A 22,767-nucleotide genomic window follows, 5' to 3' on the forward strand; every position below is an offset into this window, starting at 1 on the left:
TGTAACCTATAACACACCTCGTTTATTCTCCTCAGGACTTTGAATGGCCCCACAAACCGCGGACCCAGCTTCCGGCAGGGCAGGTGGAGGGGCAGGTTTCGGGTCGAGAGCCAGACCCGGTCCCCCGGTGTGTACACCGGGGCCTCGCTGCGATGGCGGTCGGCACTGGCCTTCTGCCGTGCTTCGGCCCGTTTAAGGTACCCATGGGCGGCCTCCCAGGTTTCCCTTGAGCGTTTCACCCAATCGTCCACCGCAGGAGCCTCGGTCTGGCTCTGATGCCATGGTACCAGGACCGGCTGATAGCCCAACACACATTGGAAGGGCGACAGGTTCGTAGAGGAGTGGGGGAGTGAGTTCTGGGCCATCTCCGCCCAGGGGATGTACTTCGCCCACTCCCCTGGCCGGTCCTGGCAATACGACCGCAGAAACCTACCCACATCCTGGTTCACTCTTTCCACCTGCCCATTACTCTCGGGGTGAAACCCAGAGGTCAGGCTGACCGAGACCCCCAAACGTTCCATGAATGCCTTCCACACCCTGGACGTGAACTGGGGACCCCGATCAGAAACAATATCCTCAGGCACCCCGTAGTGCCGGAAGACGTGAGTAAACAGAGCCTCCGCCGTCCGTAGGGCCGTAGGGAGACCGGGCAAAGGGAGGAGACGACAGGACTTAGAAAACCGATCCACAACGACCAGGATTGTGGTGTTGCCCTGTGACGGTGGCAGATCGGTCAAGAAGTCAACCGACAGGTGTGACCAAGGCCGCTGTGGAACGGGAAGGGGTTGTAACTTCCCTCTGGGCAGGTGCCTAGGAGCCTTGCACTGAGCGCACACTGAGCAGGAGGACACATAAACCCTCACGTCCTTGGCTAAAGTGGTCCACCAGTACTTCCCACTAAGACATCGCACCGTCCTCCCAATCCCCGGATGACCAGAGGAGGGGGATGTGTGAGCCCACCAAATTAACCTGTCTCTAACCTCCAGCGGAACATACACCCGTCCCGCTGGACATTGTGGTGGAGTGGGCTCAACACGCGATGCTCGCTCAATGTCTGCGTCCACCTCCCACCTTACAGGTGCCACTAAACAAGAAGCCGGGAGGATGGGCGCAGGATCAATGGCCCGCTCCTCCGTATCATATAGTCGGGACAGTGCGTCTGCCTTGGTGTTCTGGGAGCCTGGTCTATAGGAGATGGTAAACCTAAATCGGGTGAAAAACATGGCCCACCTTGCCTGACGAGGGTTCAGTCTCCTCGCTGCCCGAATGTACTCTAGATTACGGTGGTCAGTCCAGATGAGGAAAGGGTGCTGGGCCCCCTCAAGCCAATGTCTCCACACCTTCAGGGCTCTGACAACAGCTAGCAGCTCCCGATCCCCCACGTCATAGTTTCGCTCCGCCGGGCTGAGCTTCTGAGAAAAGAAAGCACAGGGGCGGAGCTTCGGTGGCGCACCCGAGCGCTGGGAGAGCACGGCTCCAACCCCAGCCTCGGATGCGTCCACCTCCACTATAAATGCCAAAGAGGGGTCCGGATGCGCCAGCACGGGAGCCGAGGTAAAAAGAGCCTTCAGGCGACCAAAAGCCCTGTCCGCCTCAGCCGACCACCCCAGACGCGTCGGCCCCCCCTTCAGCAGTGACGTAATGGGCGCAGCCACCTGCCCAAAACCCCGGATAAACCTCCGGTAGTAGTTGGCAAACCCTAAGAACCGCTGCACCTCCTTTACCGTGGTTGGAGTCGGCCAATTACTCACGGCTGCAATGCGGTCATCCTCCATCACCAACCCCGATGTGGAAATGCGATATCCAAGGAAGGAGACGGCCTGTTGGAAGAACGAGCATTTCTCAGCCTTGACGTACAGGTCATGCTCCAACAGTCTCCCAAGTACCCTGCGCACCAGAGACACATGCGCGGCCCGTGTAGCGGAATAGACCAGAATATCATCGATGTAAACCACCACACCCTGACCGTGCAGATCCCTGAGAATCTCATCCACAAAAGATTGGAAGACTGCTGGAGCATTCTTCAAACCGTACGGCATGACGAGGTACTCATAATGGCCGGATGTGGTACTAAACGCCGTCTTCCACTCATCTCCCTTCCGGATACGCACCAAGTTATATGCACTCCTGAGATCCAGTTTTGTGAAAAACCGTGCTCCGTGAAATGACTCAATCGCCGTGGCAATGAGAGGTAGCGGGTAACTATACCCCACCGTGATGGAATTTAGACCTCTATAGTCAATGCACGGACGCAGACCACCCTCCTTCTTCTTCACAAAAAAGAAACTCGAGGAGGCAGGTGAGATGGAGGGCTGAATGAACCCCTGCCCCAGAGATTCCGATATGTATGTCTCCATAGCCACCGTCTCCTCCTGTGACAGGGGATACACGTGACTCCTGGGAAGTGCAGCGCCTACCAGGAGATTTATCGCACAATCCCCTCGTCGATGAGGTGGTAATTGGGTCGCCTTCTTTTTACAGAAGGCGATAGCCAAATCGGCATATTCTGAGGGAATGTGCACGGTGGAGACTTGGTCTGGACTCTCCACCGTTGTAGCACCGATGGAAACTCCTACACACCTGCCTGAGCACTCCTCCGACCACCCCTGTAGAGCCCTCTGTTGCCACGAAATCCTGGGGTTGTGACGGGCCAACCAGGGGATCCCCAACACCACCGGAAACGCAGGAGAATCAATGAGGAAGAGACTAATTCTCTCCTCATGACCCTCCTGCGTAACCATATCCAGTGGAGCCGTGGCCTCCCTGACTAGCCCTGACCCTAATGGTCGGCTATCTAAGGCGTGCACTGGGAAGGGTTTATCCAGCTGAACAAGGGGAATCCCTAACCTGTTCGCTAAACCGCGGTCAATAAAATTCCCCGCCGCGCCTGAATCTACTAGCGCCTTATGCCGGGAAAGAGGGGAAAATTTAGGAAAAACAATCCATACATACACGTGACCAACAGGGGGCTCTGGGTGAGCCTGGTGCCGACTCACCTGAGGTGTCCGGGCAGTGCTCGGCCTGGCGTCTCGACTCCCGGGGGGACCCCCCCAGCACCGGTCAGCAGTGTGCCCTCTGCGACCACAGCTGGCACAGGAAAGGCCCCCTCCTCCGGTCGCCCTCGCTGAAGCACCTCCTAGCTCCATGGGTGTTGGAGTGGTGGAGCTGGGAGATGGAACTGACAGAGCCCGATCTGGACGTCCACGGGTCGCCAGCAAGTTGTCCAACCGAATGGACATGTCGATCAATTGGTCCAAGGACAGGGTGGTGTCTCTACAGGCCAGCTCCCTACGGACGTCCTCACGCAAACTACACCTATAGTGATCGATCAAGGCCCTGTCGTTCCATCCCGCGCCAGCGGCCAAGGTCCGGAACTCTAGAGCAAAGTCCTGAGCACTCCTCCTCTCCTGCCTCAGATGGAACAGCCGTTCACCCGCCGCTCGACCCTCAGGTGGGTGATCAAACACGGCCCGAAAGCGGCGGGTGAACTCTGGGTAGTGGTCCCTCGCCGAGTCAGGATCGTTCCACACCGCGTTGGCCCACTCCAGGGCTTTACCTGCGAGGCAGGAGACGAGGGCGTTCACGCTCTCACCCCCCGAAGGAGCCGGACGAACGGTCGCCAGGTATAGGTCCATCTGGAGTAAGAAACCCTGGCACCCGGCCGCCGTCCCATCATACTCCCTCGGGAGGGCGAGTCGAATTCCACTGTGCTCAGGCAATGAAGGAGAGGGTAGTGGTACTGGTTGGGGTGTAGCTGATAACGGTGTGGGAAGGCCACCTCTCTCCCATCTCTCCATCGTCGCCATCACCTGATCCATGGCGGTCCCCAGTCGGTGTAACACTGCCGTGTGGTGTTGAACTCGCTCCTCCACAGACCCTGGAAGTGCGTCCGCTCCTGCTGACTCCATAATTATATTGGTGCAGGATTCTGTGATAACATGCGTCTTGGTGAGAGGTGTAGGAGTCAGGCGCAGGAGAGCAGGGATGTCTGAGGAGCGTGTTTAATAATAGTCCAGCAATGCAAATGGCACAGAACAAAAATCCCCAAACTACGCTCTCGAATAATCGTGCAAACACACGGAGGAACTAACACCGTTCCGACACTTTACATACACGTGCGTAAATGCGAAAAAAACAACAAACATCAAATACCATCGAACGCAATACACACAAGTCTAATCCTGCACGAATTACGGCAGGTAACAGCTGCCCTATATACCCACAGAAATCAAAGCAATTGAAAACCAGGTGTGAAAAGGAACACAGACAAAACAACCAGAAAAAGAAAAAGGGATCGGTAGTGGCTAGTAGACCGGCGACGCCGAGCGCCGAGCGCCGCCCGAACAGGGAGAGAAGTTACCCTCGGTAGAAGTCGTGACAGTACAATTGAAGTGGGAAGTTTACATACACTTAGGTTGGAGTCATTAAAACTAGTTTTTCAACCACTCCAATCCAAATTTCTTGTTAACAAACTATAGTTTTTGGCAAGTCGGTTAGGACATCTACTTTGTGCATGACACAAGTCATTTTTCCAACAATTGTTTACAGACAGATAACTTCACTGTATCACAATTCCATTGGGTCAGAAGTTTTACATACACTAAGTTGACTGTCCCTTTAAACAGCTTGGAAAATTACAGAAAATTATGTCATGGCTTTAGAAGCTTCTGATAGGCTAATTGACATCATTTGAGTCAATTGGAGGTGTACCTGTGTATTTCAAGGCCTACCTTCAAACGCAGTGCCTCTTTGCTTGACATCATTGGAAAATCAAAGGAAATCAGCCAAGACCTCAGAAAAAACAATTGTAGACCTCCACAAGTCTGGTTCATCCTTGGGAGCAATTTCCAAACGCCTGAAGGTACCATGTTCATCTGTACAGACAATAGTACGCAAGCATAAACACCATGGGACCACGCAGCCGTCATACCGCTCAGGAAGTTCTGTCTCCTAGAGATGAACGTACTTTGGTGCGAAAAGTGCAAATCAATCCCAAAACAACAGCAAAGGACCTTGTGAAGATGCTGGAGGAAACAGGTACAAAAGTATCTATATCCACAGTAAAACGAGTCCTATATCGACATAACCTGAAATGTCACTCAGCAAGGAGAAAGCCACTGCTCCAAAACCACCATAACAAAATGCCAGACTACGGTTTGCAACTGCAAATGGAGACAAAGATCGTACTCTTTGGAGAAATGTCCTCTGGTCTGATGAAACAAAAATAGAACCGTTTGGCCATAATGACCAACATTATGTTTGGAGGAAAAAGGGGGACGCTTGCAAGCCGAAGAACACCATCCCAACCGTGAAGCACGGGGGTGGCAGCATCATGTTGTGGGGGTGCTTTGCTGCAGGAGGGACTGGTGCAATTCACAAAATAGATGGCATCATGAGGTAGGAAAATTATGTGGATATATTGAAGCAACATCTTAAGACATCAGTAAAGAAGTTAAAGCTTGGTTCCAAATGGACAATGACCCCAAGCATACTTCCAAAGTTGTGGTAAAATGGCTTAAGGACAACAAAGTCAAGGTATTGGAGCGGCCATCACAAAGCCCTGACCTCAATCCTATAGAACCTTTGTGGGCAGAACTGAAAAAGTGTGTGCGAGCAAGGAGGCCTACAAACCTGACTCATTTACACCAGCTCTGTCAGGAGGAATGGGCCAAAATTCACCCAACTTATTGTGGGAAGCTTGTGGAAGGCTACCCGAAACTGACCTAAGATAGGACATTTTTGCTAGGATTAAATGTCAGGAATTGTGAAAAACTGAGTTTAAAAGTATTTGGCTAAGGAGTATGTAAACTTCCAATTTCAACTGTAGAAAAATATGGAAAGAGAGGAGAGGAGGGAAGAGAGTAGGGAAGAGAGGATTGGAGAGAGTAGGGGAGAGAGGATTGTAGAGAGTAGGGGAGAGAGGATTGTAGAGAGCAGGGGAGAGGAGTGGAGAGAGTAGGGGAGAGAGGATTGTAGAGAGCAGGGGAGAGAGGATTGTAGAGAGCAGGGAAGAGAGGAGGGAAGAGAGTAGGGGAGAGAGGAGTGGAGAGAGTAGGGGAGAGAGGATTGGAGAGAGTAGGGGAGAGAGGATTGTAGAGAGCAGGGGAGAGGAGTGGAGAGAGTAGGGGAGAGAGGATTGTAGAGAGCAGGGGAGAGGAGTGGAGAGAGTAGGGGAGAGAGGATTGTAGAGAGCAGGGGAGAGGAGTGGAGAGAGTAGGGGAGAGAGGATTGTAGAGAGTAGGGGAGAGAAGATTGCAGAGAGCAGGGGAGAGATGAGGGAAGAGAGTAGGGGAGAGAGGAGTGGAGAGAGCAGGGGAGAGAGGGGGGGAGAGAGCAGGGGAGAGGGGAGTGGAAAGAGGAGTGGAGAGTAGGGGAGAGAGGAGTGGAGAGAGCAGGGGAGAGAGGAGTGGAGAGAGTAGGGGAGAGAGGAGTGGAGAGAGTAGGGGAGAGAGGAGTGGAGAGAGTAGGGGAGAGAGGAGTGGAGAGAGCAGGGGAGAGAGGGGGGGAGAGAGCAGGGGAGAGGGGAGTGGAGAGAGGAGTGGAGAGTAGGGGAGAGAGGAGTGGAGAGAGCAGGGGAGAGAGGAGTGGAGAGAGCAGGGGAGAGAGGAGTGGAGAGAGCAGGGGAGAGAGGGGGGGAGAGAGCAGGGGAGAGGGGAGTGGAGAGAGGAGTGGAGAGTAGGGGAGAGAGGAGTGGAGAGAGCAGGGGAGAGAGGAGTGGAGAGAGTAGGGGAGAGAGGAGTGGAGAGAGTAGGGGAGAGAGGAGTGGAGAGAGTAGGGGAGAGAGGAGTGGAGAGAGCAGGGGAGAGAGGAGTGGAGAGAGCAGGGGAGAGAGGAGTGGAGAGAGCAGGGGAGAGAGGAGTGGAGAGAGCAGGGGAGAGAGGAGTGGAGAGAGCAGGGGAGAGGGGAGTGAAAGGGGCTGAAGGAGAGCAAGATGGTTGGGTATAGAGGAAGAAGAGTAGTGGAAGAAAAAGAGTAGCAATGCAGGAAGGGGAGTGATAACGTGAGAGTTGAATAAAGAGACAGAATGAGAGAGAGCGAGAGAGTAAGTGAGGAGCTAAGTCAATACAATAGAAGACCCAGGCAAATACCACAACAGCGTAGCGGCGAGACAGAGGAGGAATTCAGGAGCATGTGACTAACCCCCCCACTACTCCCCTCCCGACACACGCTCTCTTTCCCTCTCCCTCTCTCCCTTTCTGCCTCAGAGGTTATAAATAGCCCTCATTCAAAGGTAAATGGATGTGGTCTCTGACGAGTGCTCACAGGGAAAAGCAGGAAGCGCTGGAGGGTTGCCAAGACGACCTACCTCTCCCCCTTCACCCCCATCTTCCGCTTTCCTCCCCGGCTCACATCATCGATCTAAGCATCTAAGCTACCGTACCCTCCCTCCCTCCGCTTCCATCACTCTCCCTCTTTCATCTCATCCATTTAGTCTTTTCATCCTGTCTCAGAAGACAAGGCTATTCTTTTCTGGGTCTCTTAAAACGCCCAGACCCCTCTCATTCGCATTGGATATATAAAAATAAACATCAACCTATACCCTTACACCCCTAACACTGAACACACACCACACACACAACCCCTCTTACCAGCCAGTCAAGTACACACCCCTCCAGCATAGCTCCAGCTGCTTATTTCCACACGTATCAGAGTGTTACCAGTCTGTGTTTATTAATACGGAATAAAAGTCCTTACTGGGTAATTGTGTGTGTGTGTGTGTGTGTGTGTGTGTGTGTATATAACTGGGTAATTGACCCAGGCTGATGTAATTCCTCCCCCAAAGCCAAATGAAAGCCTCGTTTGACCGCGTTTCTGCTTTTGAAAATGATGGGATCGGCTCTGAAGAGTCAAAAAGAGGGAGGGGCTGGGAGCGCTTTGGTTCAGCGACCGTTCTGCTGTTTATGTTGTGCAAGAGTAGTTTGTGCCCCTACCTACCACTCTCCATCTCTTCATCCCTCAATCCCCACAATCTCTCTCAAAAAAGAGATATTATTCCCCACAGATCTATTGCACTTGAATTTAACTCTGGTGGTCCACCTGTTAAAATCTCCTTTCACTATCTTTCTGTTTTGCAGTTTGCTGTTTCGTCTCCTCCAGTTTCATCAACCCCTTTACTTCAAAGGGAGAAGTGTGTGTGTGTGTGTGTGTGTGTGTGTGTGTGTGTGTGTGTGTGTGTGTGTGTGAGTACAGTGGGTACTCCTACCAATTACTAGGCCCCTATACATACAACACCAAGGCCTTCACTTGTAATTGTTTTTCATGTCCCCCTAGGAAAGATTGTGATCCACTTATTTTACTCTTTTATTTCCTCTTTCCCCTCTTCTACTGGAGGATACGACCAGAGGAGAGGAGAACAATGAGGAGGAGAAAAACATCTGAGGAACAATCAAGGTTTGTTCTCGCATCAAAGACAATGCATATCTTCCACTGGCAGACAGGCAGACAGAGAGGCAAGCAGACAGGCAGACAGACAGACAGGCAGACAGGCAGGCAAGCGGACGGACAGACAGAGGATACAGGCAGGCAAGCGGACAGGCAGACAAGAGGACAGACAGACAGACAGACAGACAGACAGACAGACAGACAGACAGGCAGACAGGCAGACAGGCAGACAGGCAGACAGGCAGAGACAGGCAGAAATGCAGGCAGACAAACAGGCAGGCACACGTCGGGAGGAGCAATACTTATTTATTTACTTTCTGGTATATTTATTTATTATTATCATCATCTACCAGTGTACAGCGTGTCTGAATATAGATGTAGCTTTGCTGCCTAGTGCTCATTGCGTTAGTATTGATTGAACATCTTAATATCAACTATCAGAATGTGACAGGAAAATACACTCGCTGGACAGTTTAAGGTAAATGGTTCGCTCCTACAGACAGTGAGTCATGTGGCTGTGGCTTGCTATATAAAGCAGACAGACAGGCATCGAGACATTCAGTTACTGTTTGATTGAACGTTAGAATGGGATCATTTAGTGACCTAAGAGACTGAGCGTGGTGCCGATTCCAGTATCTCAGACACGGCCGGCCTCCTGGGATTTTCACACACGACTGTGTCTAGGGGTTACCGAGAATGGTGCGACAAACAGAAAACATCCATTCAGCTGGCAGTCCTGTGGGTGAAAAGTGCTCAGTAATGAGAGAGGTCAAAGGAGAATGACAATAATCGTGCAAGCTAACAGGTAGGCCACAAACTACCAAATAACGACGAAGTCCAACAGTGTTGTGCAGAGCGGCATCTCGGAACGCACAACTCGTCAATCCTCATCACGGATTGGTTACTGCAGCAGACGAACACACTGGGTTCCACTCCTATCAGCTAAAAACAAGAAGAAGCGGCTCCCGTGGGCCCGCAATCACCAACACTGGACAATTGAGGAGTGAAAAAGCATCACCTAGAACATGACAGTGAGTTCAGTTTACTTGAGTGGCCTGGTCAGTCCCCATACCTCCACTCAATGAGCCTCTTTGGGATGAGATGGAACGGGCTGTTCACAGCACGACTCTACCGCTGTCCAATTTGCAGCAACTGCGTGATGCCATCACATCAGCATGAACCAACATCCCTGTGGCACGTTTCTGACACCTTGTAGAATGCCCTAAACGATTCAGTCTGTTCTGGAGGCAAAAGGGGGTCCGACACGGTACTAGATGGGGGTTTCAATAAGTACAGTATATCACATACTAGGTGTGTGAATGGTACTGAATATCACATATTATGTCTGTGAATGGTACTGTATATCACATATTATGTCTGTGAATGGTACTGTATATCACATATTATGTCTGTGAATGGTACTGAATATCACATATTATGTCTGTGAATGGTACTGAATATCACATATTATGTCTGTGAATGGTACTGTATATCACATATTATGTCTGTGAATGGTACTGAATATCACATATTATGTCTGTGAATGGTACTGTATATCACATATTATGTCTGTGAATGGTAATGTATATCACATATTATGTCTGTGAATGGTACTGAATATCACATATTATGTCTGTGAATGGTACTGTATATCACATATTATGTCTGTGAATGGTACTGAATATCACATATTATGTCTGTGAATGGTACTGTATATCACATATTATGTCTGTGAATGGTAATGTATATCACATATTATGTCTGTGAATGGTACTGAATATCACATATTATGTCTGTGAATGGTACTGTATATCACATATTATGTCTGTGAATGGTACTGAATATCACATGTTATGTGTATGGATGGGTATCTGGATGACTGGAGAGTGGGATGGGAACAAGTTGCTCCTGATCTTGTTTTAATCCCCCCAAAGGGGATGGGTGTTAGGGGATGAGAGTTAAGGGATGAGTGTTAGGGGAATGGGTGTTAGGGGATGAGTGTTAGGGGAATGAGTGTTAGGGGAATGGGTGTTAGGGGATGAGTGTTAGGGGAATGGGTGTTAGGGGAATGGGTGTTAGGGGAATGGGTGTTAGGGGATGAGTGTTAGGGGATGAGTGTTAGGGGAATGGGTGTTAGGGGAATGAGTGTTAGGGGAATGGGTGTTAGGGGAATGGGTGTTAGGGGAATGGGTGTTAGGGGATGAGTGTTAGGGGAATGAGTGTTGGCCGCCACTCAATCCCAAGTCTCGTCTACGTTTGCTAGCGATGCCGTCAATGGATCAACTGGAAGACCTAAATGAAAACACGGCCCCTCCCTCCTATACTGTAATAGCATCAGGACAACTGCCACAGGTGTCCAGGCTCCAGGGGGGGTTGGAGTGTGTGTGTGTGTGTGTGTGTGTGGGGGGGGGGGGGGGGGGGGGGGGGGGGGGGGGGGTTGGTGTGTGTGTGAGTGTGTCACCCCTGAACTCATCCTTCACACCCACAGCCAGCTCAGGGAGAGGAGAGAGACGCTGGGCAGCTGATCATTGCCTGTTCATCAGTCTCTGTCTAGGGGGTATATAGACTCACCTCACACACACACACACGCGAGCACGCACATACCGAGAGAGACATAGACATATACATACTAGATAGCCTATCCCCTGGTCCCCATAGGAAGATAGTGTAGTGCTGATGGTAGTCAATGTCACTGCAGAATGTCCATATTACTATTACACACAGCAATCATGTTGTTGTTTCACGACATACAACAAACTGTGAGGTTGAAGGTCAAACACTCTGCGTGAGCCTGTAATGACACCCTATTCCCTAGGTGAAAATCTGCCATTCTGCCCTTGAGCAAGGCAGTTAACCCCTAACAAAAGCTGCCACCGGGTGCTGATGACATCAATTCAGGGGGTTGGGTTAAATGCGGAAGATGCACTTCAGTTGAATTCAATCAGTTGTTCAACTGACAAGGTACCCCCTTCCCTAGTGCACTATAAACAGAATAGGATGCCGTAACCCTGGTTAAAAGTAGTAGTAGGGAATAGGATGCCATAACCCTGGTTAAAAGTAGTAGTAGTGAATAGGATGCCATAACCCTGGTGTCACGCCCTGGTCTTAGTATTTTGTGTTTTCTTTATTATTTTGGTCAGGCCAGGGTGTGACATGGGTTAATTATGTGGTGTGTTTGGTCTTGGGGCTTTTTGTAGGTATTGGGATTGTGGCTTAGTGGGGTCCAGTGGGGCCCTTGGTGAGGGTTACTAGGCCAAGGTCGGCGGCGAGGGTCGCCAATCTAAGGACGCGATGCAAGGGGACTAAGACTTTGTTGGAGTGGGGTCCACGTCCCGCGCCTGAGCCGCCACCGTGGACAGACGCCCACCCGGACCCTCCCCTATGGGTTTAGGTGTGCGGCTGGGAGTCCGCACCTTGGGGGGGGGGGGGTTCTGTCACGCCCTGGTCTTAGTATTTTGTGTTTTCTTTATTATTTTGGTCAGGCCAGAGTGTGACATGGGTTAATTATGTGGTGTGTTTTGTCTTGTTTTTTTTGTAGGTATTGGGATTGTGGTATAGTGGGGTTATCTAGAAAAGTCTATGGTTGCCTGAAGTGGTTCTCAATCAGAGGCAGGTGTTATCGTTGTCTCTGATTGGGAACCATATTTAGGCAGCCATATTCTTTGATTGTCATGGTTGATTGTTCCTGTCTCTGTGTTTGTTTGCACCAGATAGGGCTGGTTTGGTTTTTCACATTACGTTTAGTGTTTTTGTATTGTTCGGTATTATCTTTATTAAAGATGTATCAAGATAACCACGCTGCATTTTGGTCCGATCCCTGCTACACCTCCTCTTCAGAGGAAGAGGAGAAAGAAAACCGTAACAGAATCACCCACCACAACAGGACCAAGCGGCGTGGTGACAGGGAGCAGCGCAAAGAGGAATGGAAATGGGAGGACGAATTGGATGGTAAAGGACCCTGGGCACAGCCAGGAGAATATCGCCGCCCCAAAAAAGAGCTGGAGGCAGCGAAAGCGGAGAGGCGCAGGTATGAGGAGAGAGCACGGCGGCGCGGATGGAAGCCCGAGTGTCAGCCCCAAAAATGTATTGGGGGCGGAACAGGGAGAGTGTGGCAGAGTAAGGAGTCAGACCTGAGCCAACTCCCCCTGTTTATCGTAAGGAGCCAAGGAGGAAACCAAAGCCAGAGCCGGTGTTGGAGGTGAGCGAAGCTGAGACTGTGAAGGAGTTAATGGGGAAATTGGAGGAGAGAGTTATGAGGGAGTTGCTGTGTTGGTGCATTAGGCACGGAATTCGCCCGACGGAGCGTGTCGGGGATTTGATGGCACCTGGGTCAGCTCTCCATACTCGTCCTGAGGTGCGTGCTAGACGGCTGGTGAAGATTGTGCCAGCCTCACGCACCAAGCCTCCTGTGCACCTCCCTAGCCTTGAACGTCCTGTGCCAGCTCAGCGCTACAGTGCGCCTAGCAGTGCTAACCGTGGCGGGCGTGGTACTGGTCAGGCACCGTGTTATGTGGTGGAACGCACGGTGTCCCCAGTACGCGTGCTTAGCCCGGTACGCTACGTCTCAGCTCCTCACATCTGCCGGGCTAGGGTGAAGATCCAGCCAGGGCGGTTGGTGCCAGCCCTGCTCTGAAGCTCTCCAGTACGCCTTCACGGTCCGGTCCATCCAGTGCAACCTCCACACACCAGCCCTCCGGTGGCAGCTCCCCGCACCAGGCTTCCTGTGCGTGTCCTCAGCCCAGTACCACCAGTGCCAGCACCACGCACCAGGCCTATAGTGCGCTTCGCCAGTCCAGCACTGCCGGAGCCTTCCTCCTCTACAGCGCTGCCAGAGTCTCCCACTTGTTCAGCGCTGCCGTAGTTTCCCGCCTGTCTAGCGCTGTCAGAGCCTTCCTCCTCTACAGTGCTGCCAGAGTCACCCGCCTGTCTAGCGCTGCCAGAGCCTTCCTCCTCTCCAGCGCTGCCGGAGTTTCCTGCCTGTCTAGCGCTGTCAGAGCCTTCCTCCTCTACAGCGCTGCCAGAGTCTCCCGCCTGTTCAGCGCAGCCAGAGCTGCCAGTCTGCAAGGAGCTGCCAGTCTGCAAGGAGCAGCCAGAGCTGCCAGTCTGCAAGGAGCAGCCAGAGCTGCCAGTCTGCAAGGAGCAGCCAGAGCTGCCAGTCTGAAAGGAGCAGCCAGTCTGCAAGGAGCTGCCAGAGCTGCAAGTCTGCAAGAAGCCGCCAGAGCCGCCAGTCAGCATGGAGCCGCCAGAGCCACCAGTCAGCATGGAGCCGCCAGAGCCGCCAGTCAGCATGGAGCCGCCAGAGCCGCCAGTCAGCATGGAGCCGCCAGAGCCGCCAGTCAGCATGGAGCAGCCAGAGCCGCCAGTCAGCATGGAGCAGCCAGAGCCGCCAGTCAGCATGGAGCAGCCAGAGCCGCCAGTCAGCATGGAGCAGCCAGAGCCGCCAGTCAGCATGGAGCAGCCAGAGCCGCCAGTCAGCATGGAGCAGCCAGAGCCGCCAGTCAGCATGGAGCAGCCAGAGCCACCAGTCTGCCAGGATCCGCCAGTCAGCCAGGATCTTCCAGATCCGCCATTCAGCCAGGATCCGCCAGTCAGCCAGGATCTGCCAGAGCCGCCAGTCAGCCAGCATCTGCCAGAGCCGCCAGTCAGCCAGGATCTGCCAGAACCACCAGTCAGCCAGGATCTGCCAGTGCCATTAACCTGCCTGAGCTTCCTCTCAGTCCCGAGCTTCCTCTCAGTCCCGAGCTTCCTCTCAGTCCCGAGCTACCCCTCAGTCCCGAGCTACCCCTCAGTCCCGAGCTACCCCTCAGTCCCGAGCTGCCCCTCAGTCCCGAGCTGCCCCTCAGTCCAGTGGGGCCCTTGGTGAGGGTTACTAGGCCAAGGTCGGCGGCGAGGGTCGCCAATCTAAGGACGCGATGCAAGGGGACTAAGACTTTGTTGGAGTGGGGTCCACGTCCCGCGCCTGAGCCGCCACCGTGGACAGACGCCCACCCGGACCCTCCCCTATGGGTTTAGGTGTGCGGCTGGGAGTCCGCACCTTGGGGGGGGGGGGGGGGTTCTGTCACGCCCTGGTCTTAGTATTTTGTGTTTTCTTTATTATTTTGGTCAGGCCAGAGTGTGACATGGGTTAATTATGTGGTGTGTTTTGTCTTGTTTTTTTTGTAGGTATTGGGATTGTGGTATAGTGGGGTTATCTAGAAAAGTCTATGGTTGCCTGAAGTGGTTCTCAATCAGAGGCAGGTGTTATCGTTGTCTCTGATTGGGAACCACATTTAGGCAGCCATATTCTTTGAGTGTCGTGGGTGATTGTTCCTGTCTCTGTGTTTGTTTGCACCAGATAGGGCTGGTTCGGTTTTTCACTTTACGTTTAGTGTTTTTGTATTGTTCGGTATTATCTTTATTAAAGATGTATCAAGATAACCACGCTGCATTTTGGTCCGATCCCTGCTGAGAGGAGGAGGAGAAAGAAAACCGTAACACCTGGTTAAAAGTAGTAGTAGGGAATAGGATGCCATTACCCTGGTTAAAAGTAGTAGTAGAAAATAGGATGCCATAACCCTGGTTAAAAGTAGTAGTAGAAAATAGGATGCCATAACCCTGGTTAAAAGTAGTTAGTGGGAATAGGATGCCATAACCCTGGTTAAAAGTAGTAGTAGGGAATAGGATGCCATAACCCTGGTTAAAAGTAGTAGTAGAAAATAGGATGCCATAACCCTGGTTAAAAGTAGTAGTAGAAAATAGGATGCCATAACCCTGGTTAAAAGTAGTTAGTGGGAATAGGATGCCATAACCCTGGTTAAAAGTAGTAGTAGGGAATAGGATGCCATAACCCTGGTTAAAAGTAGTAGTAGAAAATAGGATGCCATAACCCTGGTTAAAAGTAGTAGTAGAAAATAGGATGCCATAACCCTGGTTAAAAGTAGTAGTAGAAAATAGGATGCCATAACCCTGGTTAAAAGTAGTTAGTGGGAATAGGATGCCATAACCCTGGTTAAAAGTAGTAGTAGGGAATAGGATGCCATAACCCTGGTTAAAAGTAGTAGTAGAAAATAGGATGCCATAACCCTGGTTAAAAGTAGTTAGTGGGAATAGGATGCCATAACCCTAGTTAAAAGTAGTAGTAGGGAATAGGATGCCATAACCCTGGTTAAAAGTAGTAGTAGTGAATAGGATGCCATAACCCTGGTTAAAAGTAGTAGCCTGTGTGTGTGCGTAAGGTGAAAATCCCCATGTAAATGAGCAGAAGAAGAGACTGCGAAAAGATAGAGAATGGCAGAAGCTTGATCTGATTTATAGATAGTATGACTGTGTCCCAAATGGCACCCTATTCCCTACATAGTGCACTACTTTAGACCAGACTCTGATCAAACGATACACAGGGAACAGGGTGCCTTTTGGGACTAAACCTAGGTGTTGAGAGTTTGAAGGGTGAGAAGGGGGAAGTGGTGAGCCCTATCTCACTGAGAGGTGTCAGGGGGGAAAGACTGGTGCTATCTGGAGAGATGGTGGGATGGTGAGACCCAGATCAACACCTTTGACACATTGTGGGATCATTGGATGGGAAATACACACACACACACACACCACAGTGGAACCCCCAGTGGAGCTGGGCTGTACTGTTAAAGTGCTATTTGGTGTTATTTCAGAGCAGAGAGCACTGTCTTCTTGTAGTGTTTCTCAGGACACAAACACAAACTTTAGAAAAAAAGCACGCTTAAAAACCTCTCATAAAAGTCTAGACAGTACCTAGTGTTAGTAACAGTTGAGAGTGAGTATCTAAAAAGCTAGATCTAGGCAGTTTGGAGGTCAGTCTGTGATATTGACAGACCAAACAGAATCCTGTGGGTGATGGTGAAGCATAGAAAAGGATCAGGTCCTCATATCTTTGCAATAAACGCCACACAGCCATGCAATCTCCATAGACAAACATTGGCAGTAGAATGACCATACTGAAGAGCTCAGTGACTTTTAACTCTGGCACCATCATAGGATGCCACCTTTCCAACAAGTCGGTTCGTCAAATTCCTGCCCTGCTAGAGCTGCATGGCAAATGTAAGAGCTGTTATAGTGATGTGGAAACGTCTAGGAGCAACAATGGCTCAGCCGCAAAGTGGTAGGCCACAGAAGCTCACAGAGCAGGACCACTGAGTGCTGAAGTGCGTAAAAATAGTCTGTCCTTGGTTGCAAACCTCACTACCAAGTTCCAAACTGTGTCTGCAAGCAACGTCAGCCCAATAACTGTTCGTCGGGTGCTTCATGAAATGGGTTTCCATGGCCGAGCAGCCGCACACAAGCCTAAGATCTCCATGCACAATGCCAAGTGTCAACTGTAGAGGTGCAAAGCTCACCACCATTGGACTCTGGAGCATTCTCTGGAGTCATGAATCGCACTTCACCAGGTGCCATTTTTATTTTATTTTATTTACTTATCCTTTATTTAACTAGGCAAGTCAGTTAAGAACAAATTCTTATTTAAAATGACGGCCTAGGAACAGTGGGTTAACTGCCTTGTTCAAGGGCAGAACGACAAATTTTTACCTTGTCAGCTCTGGGATTTGATCTACCAACCTTTCGTCACTGGCCCAACGCTCTAATCACTAGGCTACCCGCGGCCCCAAATCCAACGGATTAATATGGGTTTGGCGGATACCAGGAGAATGCTACCTGCCCAAATGCATAGTGCCAACTGTAAAGTTTGGTGGATGAGGAATAATGGTCTGGGGCTGTTTTTCATGGTTCGGGCTCAGCCCCTTAGCTTCAGTGAAGGGTAATCTAAACGTACAGCGTACAATGACATTCTAGACGATTCTGTGCTTCCAACTTTGTGGCAACAGTTTGGGGAAGGTCCTTTCCTGTTTCATCATGACAATGCCCCTGCGCACAAAGCGAGGTCCATACAGAAATGGTTTGTCGAGATCGGGGTGAAAGAAATTGACTGACCTGCACAGAGCCCTGACCTCAACTCCATCGAACACCTTGGGGATGAATTGGAACGACAACTGCGAGCCAGGAGGCCTAATCTTCCAACATCAGTGCCCGACCTCACTAATGCTCTTGTGGCTGAACGGAAGCAAGTCCCCGCAGAAATGTTCCAACATCTAGTGGAAAGCCTTCCCAGAATAGTGGAGGCTGTTATAGCAGCAAAGGGGGGGGATCAACTTCATATTAATGCCCATGATTTTGAGATGTTCAACGAGCAGGTGTCCACATACATTTGGACATGTAGTGCATTTCCTACAAGCTGTTCGAAATGTAAACGTTTCTGACACTTTGTCTGTTCATAGGAGAAAAGTATGAAAAATGAAAATATTTAATTCCCTTGCCAAAAGAAATGTGGAAATGATTTGGAGGAAGGAGAGAAGTTTCTACGGAGGTTTTAGATACAGTATTTCTGGTGACAGATGACAGTTGACTTGAAAGAAACTCTGTCCTCCTCTCCTTCCCTTCCTGCACCCCAGACCATCAAAGATTGACACAAGATTGACACAACTGTCAGAGAATTATTTTGAGGCAAGGCAACGAGGGTTTGAATCAGTAGAAGAAGCCTTACTTTTCCTCAGGGACGGACTGGCCATTTTGGGCAAACGCCAGATGGGCTAGTCCATTCTTAGCCAAGTGGGCCTGTCTAACTTGGGTTTTTCACAGAAAAGTATCATTATCTGGCTAAAAATGGGGACCGTAATGGAAACAATTGGCCAGTGTGGGGGCCTCGAGGAAAAAATATGGGGCAGTGTGTTGTGTTAGAAATGTGAGGGCCGATTGCTGGTCGTAGTCCACCCCTGCTTTTCCTCCTTCCCTTTCCCCTTACCTTGTTCAACCCAGACATAGCTCAGTGGCACCCCTAAAAAGAAAATGGGAGAAGACCTTAAAATTGTCTGAAAATGATTTAGACAAGTAGAACAGGCTTTACAAAGTGACCGCTCCTCAAACTTCATCTGCATGCCCCCGACCTACTGAACCAAAGAGAGATTCAGGAAAAACATTTGGAAATGATTTGGGCAAGGAGAGTGAGGTTTCAGGGGGTTTAGATATGTTTTGGGGACAAAAAAAGGACGAAAAGAAGATAATTAGATATGATCTAATGACAGATCCCACTCCACCTTCCATCTCCCCTTCCCATCCTCACCCTCCTACCCACATGTAGGTGTATAGATAGACATGAGTGGCGCCCCCTATGGGAGAGAAGGACCACCCCTACCCGACACTCACCGTCCTCGGTGGGCACGTAGACGTTGAGGTAGAGGCAGTCCTCGCTCTGGTTCTGGATGTAGCTGGCCGCCACATCCAGGTTGTCGGTAAACCACACCGGCAGCATGATCTCCGGCAGCACGCCATGCACGTTCTGCGGGCATACCGGGGCGAATGCTGTGGCGTTGCGGATCTCCTGCCAAGAGCCCGGAGCCTCGGGTGGCTGAAAGCGGCGGTCGCCGATGGGCGCGGTGGCGTAGGGCACGCCCAGGTACTGCTCCACTGGCCCCAAGATCTCGTTGTTCAGGTCCTTTTTGAGCCCGCGCAGCTTGCCGTAGTTGGTGGTCACCGTGGGCAGCTTGTTGGCAGGGTCTATCTTCTGGCAGGAGGTCAGAGAGAGGCGGAGAGCCAGGCCCAACAGCCAGACTAGACAGGTGTCGGCCATGTTGCAGCGGGGGCGGGGACTAACGCTGAGACCCCGCCCATTTGGCTTACACAGGGATAGAGGGAAAAGATACATGACTGATAGCTATAGACTCCACCTCCAACTCAACGATATTCGTCCGTCTATGTTAGGGTTCCAAAGAGGACTCAATGTTCATGAAGATACAGAATATTGGAGAGAAAGGGAATAGAAAGAGAATACGAGAGAAGGGGTAGTTGAGAGTGTTTATGAAAGAAAAAGTGGACCCTCAGAAAGGGTGGAGGTCTGGAGCGAGGGAGGGAGTACAGGAGGATGGGTGGATGAGGAGTGGAGTGGCGCGGGTGGTGCGGTGTAATACAGGGGGGCAGGAGAGGTTGGGGGTTAGGGGGAGACCGGGCGGTCTTTAGAAGGTGTGGTTGTGGTCAGTGTTGGTGTTCTACGGTCGCTCTCGAGAACGGTTCCACGGTCAGAACTCTGTTACGTTCCATCCTCCTGTACGGTCCTCATCACGGTCGATGTCTGCCGTCACAGTTCCTGGTCAACTGTCGCCGTCACAAACGGACCCTGCAGAAGAGAGGGGGGAGAGGAGGTGGGAGAGAGGGAAAGGGAGAAAATAACAGATTAAGGATTACTCTTCATATCACAGATGGCCTACCAATCAGCACAGCCCATCATTCATGTCTGTATTGCTATCTGTGAATTTTTAGCAAGTGACCTGTAAGTCATTTAGTGTACTGGGAATGAAAATCTATATCACTATCTTCTCGGACTTATTTCACCCACAAAAACAACCCCTACACATTGTGCCAGGTCCAATGCATCTATGTAGGGATTCATCATCATCAGCGTTGAAAAAGATAACTCACTAAAGTATAGACATAATCAGATCGCTCATCCAAGCCCTCTATGATCATCGCTGATCCATCCTTAGTCCTTATTATGGGCTGTAATCACCATGGAGACGCTATTGATGCCCCAATAGTTATAGATATTCATTTCCTATTGGGCAGCTGTGGCAAAGCTGACAAACACTCACACACACGCACGCGCACACACAGACACACACACACACACACAAACACAAACACACACAGGATACTGGATTAGACCAGTCTTTCACTGACCATAAGGGTCAATGGTCATCAGTGGCTGTTTATAAGCAGCTTAGAGAAGCTTCCGGATGCTTTGGATCCCAGCTGTGGCATGCAAACACAAACGCACACACACATCAATAAGTATATACACACATGGGAATGCACCAATCTGCACACACATACTGAGTGAGAGAGAGAGAGAAAGAGAGAGGGAGAGAGAGGCAGAGAGAGAGAGAGAGAGAGAGGCAGATAGAGAGAGGCAGAGAGAGAGAGAGAGGCAGAGAGAGAGAGAGGCAGAGAGAGAGAGAGGCAGAGAGAGAGAGAGAGGCAGAGAGAGAGAGAGCGAGAGAGGCAGAGAAAGAGAGAGAGAGGCAGAGAAAGAGAGAGAGGGAGAGAGGAGAGAGAGAGAGAGGCAGAGAGAGAGGCAGAAAGAGAGAGAGGGAGAGAGAAAGAGAGGGAGAGAGAAAGAGACTTTCCAAAATGGAGATGTATGGATAAACCATTTCTCAATTTTTTTGGCACTATAACAAGGAACAAACAACAAAAACATATAAATGATCAAATACAAATCTTAGAATCATCTATTAAAGACTACCAGAAACCACTGGATTCTACAATTAAATTCTACAACCACCTAAAAGGAAGCGATTCCCAAACCTTCCACAACAAAGCCATCACCTACAGAGAGATGAACCTGGAGAAGAACCTAAGCAAGCCGGTCCTGGGGCTCTGTTCAAAAACACAAACACACCCACAGAGCCCCAGGACAACAGCACAATTAGACCCAACCAAATCATGAGAAAACAAAAAGAGAATTACTTGACACATTGGAAAGATTGAACAAAAAAACTGCAAACTAGATTGCTATTTGGCCCTAAACAGAGAGTACACAGCGGCAGAATACCTGACCACTGTGACTGACCCAAAATTAAGGAAAGCTTTGACTATGTACAGACTCAGTGAGCATAGCCTTGCTATTGAGAAAGGCCGCCGTAGGCAGACATGGCTCTCAAGAGAAGACAGACAGGCTATGTGCACACTGCCCACAAAATGAGGTGGAAACTGAGCTGCACTTCCTAACCTCCTGCCAAATGTATGACCATAGGGACACATATTTCCCTCAGATTACACAGATCCACAAAGAACATGAAAACAAATCAAATTTTGATAAAGTCCCATATCTATTGGGTGAAATACTACAGTGTGCCATCACAGCAGCAACCAGTGAAGAACAAACAACATTGTAAATTCAACCCATATTTGTGTTAATTTATTTTCCCTTTTTTACTTTAACTATTTGCACATCATTACAACACTGTATATAGACATAATATGACATTTGAAACGTCTTTATTCTTTTGGAACTTATTTTGGAACCTTGTCACAATACAACTGATTGGCTCAAAAGCATGAAGAAGGAACAAAATACATAAATGAACTTTTAACATGGCACACCTGTTAATTGAAATGCATTCCAGGTGACTACCTCATGTAGCTGGTTGAGAGAATGCCAAGAGTGTGCAAAGCTGACATTAAGGCAAAGGGTGGCTACTTTGAAGAATCTCAAATCTAAAATATATTTGGATTTGTTTCACACTTTTTTGATAACTAGATGATTCCATATGTGTTATTTCATAGTTTTGATGTCTTCACTATTATTCTACAATGTAGAAAATAGTAACAAATAAAGAAAAACCCTTGAATGCATAGGTGTGTCCAAACTTTTGACTGGTACTGTGTTTCCCATGCCAATAAAGTCCCTTGAATTGAATTGAGAGAGGGAGAGAGAGATTTGCCTGTTATATTCCAGTAGCATTGCTTCTCTCTCTCTCTCTCTCTCTCCGCCCCATCATTAATGTTACTGTCAAGCTGTACTCCTAGTCTGCGTACCAAATCGCCCCCCATTCCCTATATAGTGCACTACTTTTGAACAGGGCCCATAGGGTTCTGGTCAGAAGTACTGCACTATGCAGGGATTAGGATGGCATTTGGAACACAGCCTTAGTCCCTCCAGTTTGTCCCTTGTTATTGGGTTATCACCATCCCATAATTGTTCCATTTAATGTCCTCATTAACTGTATTATTGCTTCAGCTGTCTGGGTGTGCTTTTTGCCAATAAAGCTATTTGTATTTGGAATTGAGGGAGAGGAGACGGTGAGTTAATTTGGAAGCAGAGTTCTGATGGGGGCCATGAATTTAAACACAGATAGGTCGATGCAAATAATAAGGAGAGTCGGTTTTGTGAAGAAAATACAATTTTTTTGGTTCAAGGAAATTATACTGTATTTTAGCTCAGTTCGTGCAGTTTGGAGTAGAAAAGCATTGCGGATATGATGTGCCTTGTAAAGCTAGCGTGACTGTGGGGTGTGTAATTGGAATACAATGAAAATGTTCACCGTGTCCTGACTGTTATATTCCTTGTCCCCACTTTATTGTACATTCCATCCTGTTATGTTTCTGTCTGTTTCTATTGCTCCCTTGTGTGTCCTCCCTCTCTCTCTCTCTTCTCCCTCTATTCTTCTTTCCGCGTTCTTCTTTCCCTATTATTTTCTCTCCCCGTCTTTATCCAAATCTTTTAGCCCCTAGAGTGTGCATGCATGCGTGCTTTTGAGTGTGCCTCCATTCTTATACTGTATGCATGTGTGTATACACATTTTCCAGGGTATGTGTGTGTGCATCAGT

The 22,767-nt window shown here is 49.7% G+C and overlaps 1 protein-coding gene across 4 annotated transcripts in view; it reads right to left on the reverse strand.

Annotated features, from left to right (window-relative positions):
- Positions 1-22,767, reverse strand: part of LOC110531661 (neuroligin-2) — a 275,217-nt gene that overhangs the window by 155,160 nt on the left and 97,290 nt on the right. For all 4 annotated transcript variants that reach the window (XM_036987504.1, XM_036987503.1, XM_036987502.1 and 1 more), the window contains exon 2: positions 18,589-19,555. In XM_036987504.1, the coding sequence (XP_036843399.1) occupies positions 18,589-19,087 (499 nt within the window). In that variant the 5' untranslated portion in view covers positions 19,088-19,555. The remainder of the gene's footprint in view (positions 1-18,588; positions 19,556-22,767) is intronic.

The sequence above is a fragment of the Oncorhynchus mykiss genome, chromosome 9, assembly GCF_013265735.2.
Source record: "Oncorhynchus mykiss isolate Arlee chromosome 9, USDA_OmykA_1.1, whole genome shotgun sequence".
Classification (NCBI taxonomy): Eukaryota; Metazoa; Chordata; class Actinopteri; order Salmoniformes; family Salmonidae; genus Oncorhynchus; species Oncorhynchus mykiss.